At 42.5% G+C, this 13,312-nt stretch overlaps 1 protein-coding gene across 1 annotated transcript in view; it reads right to left on the bottom strand.

The window, feature by feature from the left end:
* The window catches only part of col28a2a (collagen, type XXVIII, alpha 2a), a 103,429-nt gene that overhangs the window by 24,695 nt on the left and 65,422 nt on the right, over window positions 1–13,312 (bottom strand). Inside the window, exons 20-22 of the mRNA XM_063052594.1 lie at window positions 7,028–7,099; window positions 3,054–3,122; window positions 1,079–1,147 (exon numbers count right to left, since the gene is read on the bottom strand). Coding sequence (XP_062908664.1) covers window positions 1,079–1,147; window positions 3,054–3,122; window positions 7,028–7,099 — 210 coding nt within the window. The remainder of the gene's footprint in view (window positions 1–1,078; window positions 1,148–3,053; window positions 3,123–7,027; window positions 7,100–13,312) is intronic.

Raw genomic sequence — 13,312 nt, 5'->3', positions numbered from 1 at the left:
CCCTGGTGAGACCACACCTGGAGTACTGTGTGCAGTTTTGGTCTCCAAATTTCAGGAAGGACATTCTTGCTATTGAGGGAGTGCAGCATAGGTTCACAAGGTTAATTCCCGGGATGGCGGGACTGTCATATGTCGAAAGATTGGAGCGACTGGACTTGAATACTCTGGAATTTAGAAGGCTGAGATGGGATCTTATTGAAACATATAAGATTATTAAGGGATTGGACGCGCTGCAGGCAGGAAGCATGTTCCCGCTGATGGGTGAGTCCAGAACCAGAGGCCACAGTTTAAGAATTAGGGGTAGGCCATTTAGAACGGAGTTGAGGAAAAACTTTTTCACCCAGAGAGTGGTGGATATAAGGAATGCTCTGTCCCAGAAGGCTGTGGAGGCCAAGTCTCTGGATGCTTTCAAGAAAGAGATGGATAGAGCTCTTAAAGATAGCAGAATCAAAGGTTATGGGGATAAGGCAGGAACTGGATACTGATAGTGGATGATCAGCCATGATCACAGTGAATGGCGGTGTTGGCTCGAAGGGCTGAATGGCCTACTCCTGCACCTATTGCCTATTGTCTATTGTCTACTCTTTTGTTGGGGATTCACTTTATAAAATACAGCTGAATTGCAGAAAGAAATGATGTACAATAAAAAAAAGTATGTTTATAATAAAACACTGAATGCAGAAAAACAGTGTTTGGAGGTAGGGGTGCAGCAAGTTTTTTTCCAGACTCTGCCCTGCTGAAAGCCATTGCTATTCTCTGTAATGCTTATCCCCATCGAGCCTTTAATGTCTTTCAAGGAAGGGACTCTTTCATCAGTCCTTATCTGCCATAAATGTGACTCTGGACCCTTAATAGTGGTTAGACTCTTCAGTGTCTTCTGAAATAGCCCAACAACCTTTAGGGATCAACCGTTAAAGCAGGCTTTAGTAGTAACAATATCCCCTGAAGGCATGACTGGAAATCAGAAATTCCCTGAAATCTTATCTATATTCTCACATTTGCTGTCCTACTTTGAAAACCAGAAAATTATGACATTAGTCCTGTCTATAATAGCCTTAAAAATGTATTTATTTCCTACCTTAGGACCTGGGATTCCTACTCCAGTTTCACCTACAGGACCCATGGGACCTGGGGGACCTGGATCGCCCTATACAAAACATTGATCAATAAAGCACTATCAGAGTCAGAATCAGAATTAGGTTTATTATCACTGACATATATTGTGAACATCGTTCTTTGTGCCGTAGCACCGTGCAAGACATAAAACTAACTAAAAGTTCCAAAAATAGATAAATAGTGCAAAAGATGAATATCAAGGTTGTGTTCGTGGGTTCATGGACCATTTAGCAATCTGATGGTGGAGGGGAAGAAGCTGTTCCTAAAACACTGAGTGTGGGTCTTCCGCTCCTGTAACTCATTTCTGATGGCAGTCATGAGAAGGGGGCACACACGGACGGTGAGAGACCTTAATGAAGGATGCCGTTTTCTTGAGGCATTGCCTCTTGAAGATTTCCTCGGTGGGGAGGGTTGTGCCTGCAATGGAGATGCCCTCTGCAGCCTTGTTTGATCCTGTGCCTTAGATCATCCATGCAAGGCAGTGATGCAACCAGAATATCCTCCATTGTACATTTGTAGAAATTTGCAGGAGTCTTTTGTGTTCATACCAAACCTCCTTAAACTCCTAAAGAAGTCGACCCACTGGCACGGAACCCTACCACAGCTACTGTGCCTCTAACTTTGCCTGGGATTACCTTTTCACTCTCATGATAGCCTGCTGTAGGTTGTATCTGGACCTTGTAGGGTTCTGGGTTGCCTGTCTTGAATGCTATAAATGCAACCCTCAACAGATTGCAAATCTAATTCTTTCAAGGCTCCTGAAGATGAATGCCTGAATATGGTCCTGTCTACCAAATCAAAACAATCTATAAATAGTCTTCATGGTGCTGAGGCCCTCGGTCTCTGCCTGTATGCTGGGAGTAGGAGTACAGCCAGGCAATCAGACTTGCCGAAGTGCGGGCATGGGATGACATGGTAACCGTTCTCAGTGGTGGTGTAACAGTGATCGAGTGTGTGTGTTGGCTCCTTTGGCTCCACAGGTGACTGGTTGGTGGTCGTTTGTCAGAGACTTCTTCTAACTGGCCTGTTTGAAGTCCCCTACAATATTCAGGAAGGATCAGGGTGCACTGCCTTGAGACTGTTGATCACAGTGCTCAGTTCCTCCAGTGCCAGCCTGACATTTGCCAGGGTGGAACGTACACCGCAACCAGGATGGCAGCGGTGAATTCCCTTGGCAAACAGAAAGGGTGATACATGACCACCAGGTAGTACAAGTCATGGGGGCAGAACTGAGACAGGACTGCCATGCCTCTGCACCACGATGAAGCCAACATGAAGCAAATACCACTGCCTTTACCTGATGCTGCTATCATGGAGTGGATGGTGAAGCCTTGGGTTGGAGCACTGTCAGGAGTGCTGGGAGTGAACCAGACCTCTGAGAAGAAGAGTAAACAACTGTTCCTGATGCCCCTCTAGTACTTTAATCTTGCTCTGAAGTCTTCAGTTTTACATATTGGCCTCCCTGACAGCCACGTTCCCTGAGACAATGGAGACATCCCCTGAGCTTCACTTGCACTCTTGGTGGTCTGGAGGCTCGAGACTGCAGGTTCTGAAGATAACTTGAAACGATGTTACTTACCACAGCCTCTGTGACAGTAGCACGTAGATAATCGAAATACTTGGTAATTTAATTCTGTTCACTGGGTCACAAAGTGAAGAAAATTGCTAGAGACTCATCCAGAATTATCCTAACAGATCCATTTAAAAAGGCAGGAGTCATCAAAGAAAGTTCATCTTTAATATGAGATCTGGAAAGAAGGAATCTGTGTACGGTACATCTTTTATCTTGTTTTATGAATAGCCAGTTTGTGAGAAATTACTAGTTTTTCATTGCTATGAATAAATAGTTGGAAGAGTGTTTTTATAATATTTATAATTGTTTGCCATTTATTTTCACAGGTACATATTAATATTCTACCAAAATACACCGTGTGTACCTTCAATCCGATAATGCCTCGTCCTGGAAGGCCTGGCATTCCTAGGCGTCCTGTAGCACCTGGTTCACCCTAACAATATGAATCAAAACCAAACAGACTGTCATTGATCTTATATTCTTAACCTGTCAATCCTTGATCCATTTCCTTTAATAAAAATGGGTTAAGCTCAAATATGATTGACATGAAGTCAGATCAGATTATTGCTTTTGCTGAAGTCGTATTTGTAGTCAGCCTTCACTGTGGAACAGCCTCACCAGTTGTGGTCATGGTTGCCTCTTTCCTGCCAATGGTTTAAAGCCCTGATCTTGTATTTTTTCCTGGCAACATCTTATACTGTCAGCATCAAATTGATAATGGAGACACTAGAGACTGCAAATACTGGAACCTGCAGCAACAGGTGATCTTCCGGAGCAATTCGGTGGGTTGAGTAGCGTCTGAGTGAGGAAAGGAATTGTTGATGTTTGGGGGCAAAAGTACTGATGCACAGTTTTGACCCAAAATACTGATAATTCCTTTCTTCCCACAGATGCTGCTCGACCTCCTGAGTTCTTCCAGCAGATTGTTGCATTAAATTGATGATGTTAGTGCTCTTTTGTTGATATTCAGTAGAATGTTAATTTGTGCATTTAATTTTAGAACTGGATTTTACAAAAAGATCTCAACATGTTTATTAACATGCCATCTTATCGCCTCTTCAAAATTCTGAAATTTATGACAAATCTCTACCACACATGATGTCTGGGAAAATATTGAAGGAAATCCTAACTAAAGTGTTGATGTCCGCATTGGCATTAATTACAGTGCTGATAAAAAGTATTCAACCCCCCCCCCCACCTGGAAGTTTTCATGTTCTATTGTACAACATTGAATGACAATGGATTTAGTTTGGCTTTTTTGACACTGATCAATAGTAAAGACTCTTGCGTGTCAAAGTGAAAACAAATTTCTACAAATTGGTCTAAATTTATGACAAATATAAAACACAAAATAATTGACTGCATAAGTATTCACCCCCTTCAGATCAGTATTTAGTAGATGCACCTTTGGCAGCAACTACAGCCGTGAGTCTATCAGCTTTGCACTGGACACTGCAATTTTTCCCCATTCTTTACAAAACTGCACAAGCTCTGTCAGATGGCATGAGTGAACAGCACCTTTTAAGTTCAGCCACAAATTCTAAGCTGGATTGAGGTCTGCACTCTGATTTGGCCACTCCAGGACATTAACTTTGTTGCTTTTAAGCCACTCTTGTGTGGCTTTGGCTTTATGCTTGGGGTTATTGTCTTGCTGGAAAGCAAATCTTCTCCTGAGTCGCAGTTCCTTTGCAGAATGCATCAGGTTTTCCTCCAGGGTTTCCATGTATTTTGTTGCATTCATTTTACTTCCTACCGTCACAAGCCTTCCAGGGCCAGATCCAGTGAAATGTCCTCACAGCACGATGAAGCCACCATTGTTCACAGTAGGGATGGTGTGTTTGTGATGATGTGTAGTGTTTAGTCTGATGGCCAAGAAGCTCAGTTTTGGTTTCATCAAACCACAGAACCTTCTTCCAGTTGACTCCACATGTCTTCTGGCAAACTCTGGCTGACATTTCATGTAAGTGTTTTTTCAACAGTGGCTTTCTCTGGCAACAGTTGTTGTATGTGCAGTCTCTCCCATCTCAGCCACTGAAGCTTACAACTCCTTCAAAGTTGTCATAGGTCTCTTGGTGGCCTCCCTCATTTGTCCCCTTCTTGCACGGTTACTCAGTTTTTGAGGATGGTCTGCTCTAGGCAGATTTACAGCTGTGCCGTATTCTTTCCATTTCTTGATGATTGACTTAACTGTACTCCATGGGATGTTGGAAATTTTCTTGCATCCATCTCCCGACTTGTGCTTTTCCATAACCTTTTTGTGGAGTTGTTTGGAGTGTTCTTTTGACTTTGTGGTGTAGTTTTTGCCAGGATACTGGCTCACCAGCAGTTGGGCCTTCTTCTTCTTCTTCTGTTTCTGGCTGTTTAGACGCATCTAGGCGTATTACAGCCCTCCGCAGGATGTATAATTAATTATAGAACTTCAAGGAACTCAAATTCTCGAATACAACCTAGTCTCACGTATAAACTGAATAATGGCCTCTTCAATCAGATATTGATTCTCTTGATGGCCAAACAAAGATTTAATAGAAAACCAAAATAAATTTAAGCCAGATAGCCTCTTGAACAACATGCTTCTTTCAATTTTGTATCGATTACAGCTCAGCAAAACAAGCTGGACTGTCTCTGGACTACCACGGTCACATAATCCAGCAGGATATTTCCTATTACATTTAAATAATAGTTTAGCCCACAATGCCCCAACCTAAGTCTTGTAAATTTCACCATATCTCTACAACTTAAAAGGTAACAGTCTGAGACCTTTTTAACTAGTGGGTGACTAGAAAAATAATGCCTGCCCCTTAATTCATTTTTCCAATCCTCCTGCCACTTCTTCTCTATACCTTTTTTAATCCTACTTCTCAATTCTGCTCTGCCTAGGGCAACTCTAATTTCTACTTGCCTGCTCTGTAAGGAAGACTTTGCAATGCCATCCACAATTTTATTTCCCTCCACCCCAGCATGCCCAGGTATCCATGAAAGTCTAATTGCACAACCCATCTTCCCTACTCTAAACAACACTAAGAGAATCTCAATAACTAAGTCAGGACGAGCTTTTGATTTACTCCCTTTTACAGATTCTAAGACAGCAGCAGAATCCGAACAGATGATAACCCTATGTGGTCGAGAGTCTTCTATCCACCATAAAGCCCAGAGGATTGCTAATAATTCTGTTGCAAAGACAGAAACACCATCTGAAACCCGGTGACCAACCTTAACTTCAAGTTGAGACACATACATCCCAAATCCTGCCCTACTGCTCTCTGGGTCCACTGAGCCATCAGGAAAAATCTTCAGATAAGATCCCCATTTATTATTTAAATATTCATTTGTGATCAACGCTGATGAAATTGCGCTGCTTCCTTTAAGCTGAAAAAGGAGAAAAAAGGGATGGGTGGCAAGCAAATTTGGTCAACTATGTCTTCCTCAGTCAGTTTCAATTTCACAGCCCAGTTATTAACCAAATCTAAAAATGGGTATCTTTTAATTTTACTTTGGCACTCCTACTTCCCCTGCAAAAGGCACTTTGATGGACAGCTGTGATTGAAGCCATTTAGTTTTACCCAATACTGCAGGGCCAGCTGAATTTGCCTTAACTGCAGAGGCATTTCTCCCATCTCCACATATAATGCCGGGACTGATGTTGTTCTAAAAGCTCCACAACAGAGTCTAAGTGCTTTGGACTGCACAGTGTCTAGTTTTCCAAGCTCTGCCGTAGCAGCGGAACCATAAGCAATACAACCATAATCTATAACTGATCTAATCCCAGTTGGGCCTTCCAGATACAGGTGAACTTTAACTACAATCAATTGAAACACCTTGACTACACACAGATTGATCTCCATTTCATTAATTAGGTGATTTCTAAAACCAATTGGCTGCACCAGTGATGGTTTGGTGTGTTGTATTAAAAGGGGTGAATACTTACACAATCAATTGTCTTGTGTTTTATATTTGCAATTAATTTAGATCACTTTGTAGAGATTGGTTTTCACTTTGACACTAGTCTTTTTCTGTTGACCACTGTCAAAAATGCCAAATTAAAGTCAATGTTGCAAAACAATAAAACATGAAAACTTCCGGGGGGGGGGGAATACTTTTTATGGGCAGTATATGTAGCTCAAAGCATCTTGGGTTGGGCTAGGAATCCAAAACATCCTTCCTTCTCCAGGTAAGTGTGACCTTTAAATTTCCATTGTTATCCTCATACCCACCTCCTTTGCAGTTGATAAGTCTTCTGTCTAATCAGGTACATGTAGCATTAAACAGGTACATGTAGCAGAATTAGATGAAATTCTAAAATTCCAGTGTGTACGACAACCAATATAGACTACAACTTGCCTTTGGTCCTGTTGGCCCTGTTATTCCAGGTGGACCAATCAAACCTCGCAGCCCAGTCTGACCTATATCACCCTGTAAGAAATAAAAAGACAAGAGGTGGTAAGGAAGGAGCAGTAACTTTTTCCTTTTGCATTTCTGGACTTGGGGGTGCGGGGTGGGGGGGAGGTAATTATTTACATTTGTCATCCTGTGGCAATTCAGGATCTAAGATTCAAGAGTGTTTAATGTCATTTCCAGTACAGTAGTGTAAGTCAAACAAAATAATTGCTACTCCCGATCCAATGCAGCACAAAAAATACAATAGGATAAAGAATGTAATAAAAATTAAAAAACACAATAATTATAAATATGTAAGAGAGCTTACATACATAGATTGATTGTACGTCCATAAAGTGATGCTAGGCCCAAGAGTGTCTGTATACAATGTGACTGACAGGAAATGGTAAAGTAGTGGTGGTTGGGGGTCTGGAGGGGTGGGTTAGTGGGTGGAAGTGTTGATCCACCTTATGGTACATGAGCAGGGTGGATGAGAACCTTCATGATGCTACTGGCCCTTTTCTGTATACAGACATCCCACCCTGCAAAAACTCATTTCAGGGAGGTCTCAACCTCATAGCAGTCTGTGTCAATGAATTTGTTAATTTTGCAAAACGTCAGATTCACAAGTGTTTTGTCAGAGAGCTGATATCTGAATTCTGTCTTAATGTGACGCACCATGCTGAATGCCCTTTACACAATTAGAATTTGGCAGCACCAAAAGCAGCTTCATCAACTGGCAGAGCTCTTTGAATCTCAACTGCCCTGTGCTCACAGATTTTACTTTGGACAGCTTCCCCCAGAACTCATCAACTGGCAAACTTTTGTAGTTTGGCACCAGTCCTTCAAAGTTAGTTGAGACATAATCCAGGACTCACCTCAACATGTCTTTTACAGTCATTTAACCCACCATGGGCAATAGAAAAGTCACTGTTGCAAACAGTGCAGCGAGCAACACTGTCATTATTTTTGACCCCTATTAGGCAGGGGTACACTTTAGTGTAGTCTGGGGTGAAGTACGTTTTATATTTTCTTTTTTTGGAACACTCTGCCATGGCGCTGCAGGGCACTAAACTGAACTGATGGACAATGAAAGAGAGGGGGAGGTCGACTGTAAAGCCTGCCCACAGACAAAACTGATAGGTCTACTTAGTACAAAGAGAGACCAATCAGGATTCATTCATTCTCATTCTCTCTCCCTCTCCCTCTCCCTCTCCCTCTCCCTCTCCCTCTCCCTCTCCCTCTCCCTCTCCCTCTCCCTCTCCCTCTCCCTCTCCCCCTCCCTCTCCCTCTCCCCCTCCCTCTCCCTCTCCCCCTCTCTCTCCCTCTCTCTCCCTCTCCCGTATGTGTATATATGTCCTTGACGGTGGGTAGGTTGGTGCCAGTGACACATTGGGCAGTTTTGACTACCTGTTGTAGAACCTTCACACGTTGCACTTGCATGTTGTGTCTGTGCACAGTTACATATCAATTAAATAAATGCACACATGCGGGAGATGATTTTAACTGGTGTGTTTACATTGCAACGAGAGAGAGAGAGAGAGAGAACAATGCACGTGCATGGACAACAGCATATGTGCAGACAACAGATCAATACATAGTGCTAAGGGGGTAGGGGGTTCATTGCTCTAAAAGAAACAGATCCATACATTACACTTCCTCCCCCTTTAGATTAATGCGACATAAAACTGTCTATGTACAAAACATTCAGTTTCCCTTTCATAAACCCATATTCCAAATAAATATGCTTTCACAATAACAGTCCATAACTAACTTCACAGTTCTAAAAGTTCAGTCTTTTGAATTCTGTTTCTTTCAGGATAGCGCCTCTGGTCCTGTGGGGTGGCATCAGGTTTGGCAGGTATCTTGTCTAAGACAACGTTCTCAGTTTCTAGTGTCACATTGCTGTCACTGACCATGATCATCACTGAGAGGCAAGTCTGGTGCTTGTAATGTGTCCAACTAGTTGGATGCAATTAACTCAGGTGTGTTCTTCAGTTGAACATCCAGTATCTGGTCCACATGACGTCTCTATGTCTGATCTCCAACATCCACTGTGTGCATCAGTGGTCCAGTTCTTGTAGCTGTCCTACCGGGTGTCCACTTCTCCTCTCAGTAATCACACGCTACGACTTCCTATCCAATCTCAAAGCTCCTTGCTGCTTAAATTGGCAACTGGCTGAACTGTTTATTCTGCACTTCCCTCCGTAGATCTGGTTTCAGGAGGTCAATGCAAGATCTCAGATTCCTGTTCATGAACAGCAGTGCAGGTATTTGATTTGTCATTGCATGAACAGAGTTCTGATACACAAAAAGGAAGTTGTCCACCTTGTGCTGTAGAGAAATATCCTCCTTGTCCATGCTTTAATGGACCTCTTGAAGGTTTGGATAGATTTTTCAGCTAACCCATTCGTTGCTGGACAGTGAGGAGATGACTTGAAATGTCTGATGCCGTTTTTCTTCATGACCATTCAGAATACTTCTGACATGTATTGTGGTCCGTTGTCACTCACAATTTGTTTGTGTAAGCCATTTCAGAATGGAGACAGTCTTTGCTGAGGTGGTTGACTTCATTGGTATAATCTCCAGCCACTTTGAATGAGGATCCACAGCAATCAGAAATATGGAGTCCATGAACGCCCCACAAAGTCAATCTGCACTCTTTGCCATGATGACAACGGCCACTTCCACGGGTGTAATGGTGCCTCTGGGCGTGCATTTTCAACGTTTTGGCATCCCAAACGGCTTTTGGCCACGTCTTCAATCTGCTTATCTATTCCTGGCCACCACACGTCACTCTGGGTGAGACTCTTCACCTTGATTGTACCCAGGTGTCCTTCATGCGTATTTTATAACACTTTGGTGTACAGTTTAGAAGGAACCACAACATGAGATCCACACATCAGCTTCCTTGGACATACCAACAGTTCATCTCGTCTTGCTGAGAACTCTGGGAACATAGAGTTACCATGAGCTGGCCATCTTTGTACGGTGATTTCATAGACTTTTGACAATGTCGGGTCATTCCTTGTTTCTCTTTGTATTTCGGTAACTGGTCCAGCAATGAGGTGCAGATCACTTCTGCTGGGTCACAGTACAAGACTTCCCTTCTTCAGCTGCCAACAGTGGAAGACGAGACAAGCCATTAGTGTTGCTGTGTTGTTTGGTACCCTTGAACTCTATGTCATAAGAGTGAGATCGTAGGAACAGTGCCCAACATTGTAACTGCGTAGCAGTCATCACTGGAATTCCCTTCCAAGGATTGAAAATGGACATACGGCACTGGTGACCTGTCACTAGTGTAAGCTTTTGTCTGTAGAGGTAGTGGTGGAACTTCTTTATTCGCCATACTAGACTAAGGGTCTCTCGGTCAATATGTGCGTCGTTGCATTCTCCACTTGTCAGTGATCTTGAAGCAAACACAATCGAGCGTTCAGAGCTATTTTTCATAGTGTGTGACCAGACGGCTTCAATGCCATAGGGGGACTCATCGCACACCTGTCTGATGGGCGAGGATGCATCGCACACCTGTCTGATAGGCAGGGATGAGTCAGGATAGGTGAGCAGTTCATTGGAAGTTATTAGTCTCTGTTTCCTTGAATGCTTTTTCACATCTTTCTGACCATTCCCACTTTGCTCCTATCTGTAACAGTGCATTGAATGGATGCAGCACTGTAGTGATGTTTGGGAGAAACCAGTGATAGTAGTTTACAAGGCCCAAGTATGATCTGAGTTGTGACACATTTTCTGGTTTGGGTGCCTATAGCACTGCTTCAGTCTTCACTTGTGACTTATGTAAGCCCTGCTTGTTAATGACATGTCCACAATATGAGATTTCAATCTTGAAAAACTCACATTTCTCTCTCTGTGTGCACAGACCATATTCAATCACCCTGGTAAGCACTCTACCAAGGTTCTGGAGGTGCTCTTCATCATTTTTGCCAGTCACAATGATGTCATCGAGGTCACACTGTGTTCCTGGGTTATCTTGGAGCACTTGGTCCATTGTTCTTTGCCAAATTGCAGGAGCTGATGCGACGCCAAAGACAAGACGATTATACTGGAAGAGTTCCTTGTGAGGAACTTCCTGCTTGATTCCTGAATTTCCATTTGCAAATAGCTTTGTGACAAGTCAATCTTTGAAAAACCTTTCCCTACCTGCCAAAGATGCAAAAGTGTCTTCTAATCACGGCAAAGGATACTGCACAGTACGCAGCACAGGGATGATGTTCACCTTGAAATCCCCACACATGAAAATGACTCCAGCCTTCCCTTTCTTGATCACTGGGGCAATGGTCGTGGTCTAATCGCTCCACTCAACCTTGGAGAGAATTCTAGATGCCTCCAAGCTCTGCCATAGAGCATCCACTTTAGGATGTAGTGTGTAAGGCACTGGATGCACTTTATGGAATCTTGGTGTTGCTGTTTCATCCAGTTCAATTCTGGCCTTCATGCCTCTGAGTTTAACAACGCCCGTTTCAAACACCTTCTCATTAGCATTAAGCAGTTGTGCCAGTCTCTGGGTAGTACTACCATTTGGGCTGCCATTTCCTGTTGATGTCACACTGAGAGCTTTGTTTGAGTGCCGGTCTAGTTTGGTTTTCCCCAACTATTCACGTCCAAAAAGTGCTGGCCCTCCACTTTTCAATACATAAACCTCTAACTGCTGTGTTTGGCCTCCATACGTTACGTTCACTTTTAGTTTGTCTTTGGGAGGCACATTTTTGCCTGTGTAGGTCTTTAATATTACTGAGGTCTTTTCTAATGGTATCTTAGAAAACAGTCTGTTGTAGTCAGCCTCTGAAATCATAGACAAATCTGACCCTGTATCCAGCTCCATTTTAAGTTTTACACCAGACACATCTATTGTGATCCAAATGATTTTGTGATCTGCTTCAGTAATATTATGCAATTCTAGGCATGACAGCTCACCTTCATCAGACTCTATGTTGTCTGTTTCACATTCACTCACTTTATGCACTTGCTTAGTTTTGTGTGTAAAACACTTCACTTGGTGTGGTTTTTCTTTTTGATTGTCCTTTTTTGTTTGATTTGCACACTCTTTGTGACCTTGTCTGTGACACTTTCTGCACACTTTTTCCTTGAACCAACAGTCATGTGCATCATGGGAGGATTTGCCACATTGATAACATTTTGGCTTTTTGTACCATTAAGGAATGTTTTGCGCATTTCACATTCTAACCTCCTTTGCTGTAGTCTCAAACAATATTGCAATGGTCAATGCCCATTCTAATGTTCGGTCTCTTTCAGAGAGTAGCATCTTTTGAGTGCTTTGACTATGCATGCCACATACGATCCTGTCCTGTGCATCAAAAAATCCACTTCTAAAGTCACAGTACTGGGAAAATCTGTGCAGTTCTGCAAAGTATTCAGAAAGGTTTTCATCCTTTGACTGGTTCCTTTTGTAAAATCTAAATCTCTCAGTTATAACCAGTGGTTTAGGGGTCAAGTGATTTTGTTAAACTGTAACAATTTCATTGAATGTCTTGCTCACTAGTTTTTCAGGGGTTACTAAGTTGTGTAAAAGACTGTACGTTCTTGCCCCTATTAAGCTAAGAAGCACAAGGACTTTCTTTTTCTCTTCCATGTCGTTCGCATTACAAAACAGTTCAACCCTCCTGATGTAGGATTCCCAGCCTTCCTCAGCACTGTCAAATTCATCAACTTTCCTGACTGAAGCCATCATCACATTATTTTCATTTTAAATTCAGTGCATCTTTCAATCTTACACATGCATTCATTTGCTTGCACCCGTGATGGCTTTCTCATGCTGCTTAACTCTCATTGTTTTGTCCCATAACTAGTGGTAGTTTTGATATCTTCTGACATTCAGGTTCATACTCATCACCAATTTATTGTATCTGTGCACAACAACGTATCGATTAAATAAAAGCATGCACGTGGAAGAGGGCTGTAACTGGTGTATTCACATTGCAACAAGAGAGAGAACAATGCACGTGCACGGACAACAGGTCAATACGTAGTGTTAAGGGGGTGGGGTCATTGCTCTAAAAGAGCTAGATCCATAGTTCAGTTTCTGTACCATGCAGTGATGCAGTTTGTCAGGGAATCAGTAGAACAATGTTAATGTATAATGTTGCTTTCACAATGGACTGGAAGCAAACAATTTGGCAGATGTCCTCCAGATCCAAGGTGGAGAAAATGCAAACATCTTCCTATATCCTAGGAAAAACAGGAGAAATCACACCACATATTTCAGAGGAAAAG

This window comes from Mobula hypostoma, chromosome 6 (genome assembly GCF_963921235.1).
Source record: "Mobula hypostoma chromosome 6, sMobHyp1.1, whole genome shotgun sequence".
Classification (NCBI taxonomy): domain Eukaryota; kingdom Metazoa; phylum Chordata; class Chondrichthyes; order Myliobatiformes; family Myliobatidae; genus Mobula; species Mobula hypostoma.
The sequence above is the reverse complement of the archived record's forward strand: the minus strand, read 5'-3'. Positions and strand labels throughout refer to the sequence as shown.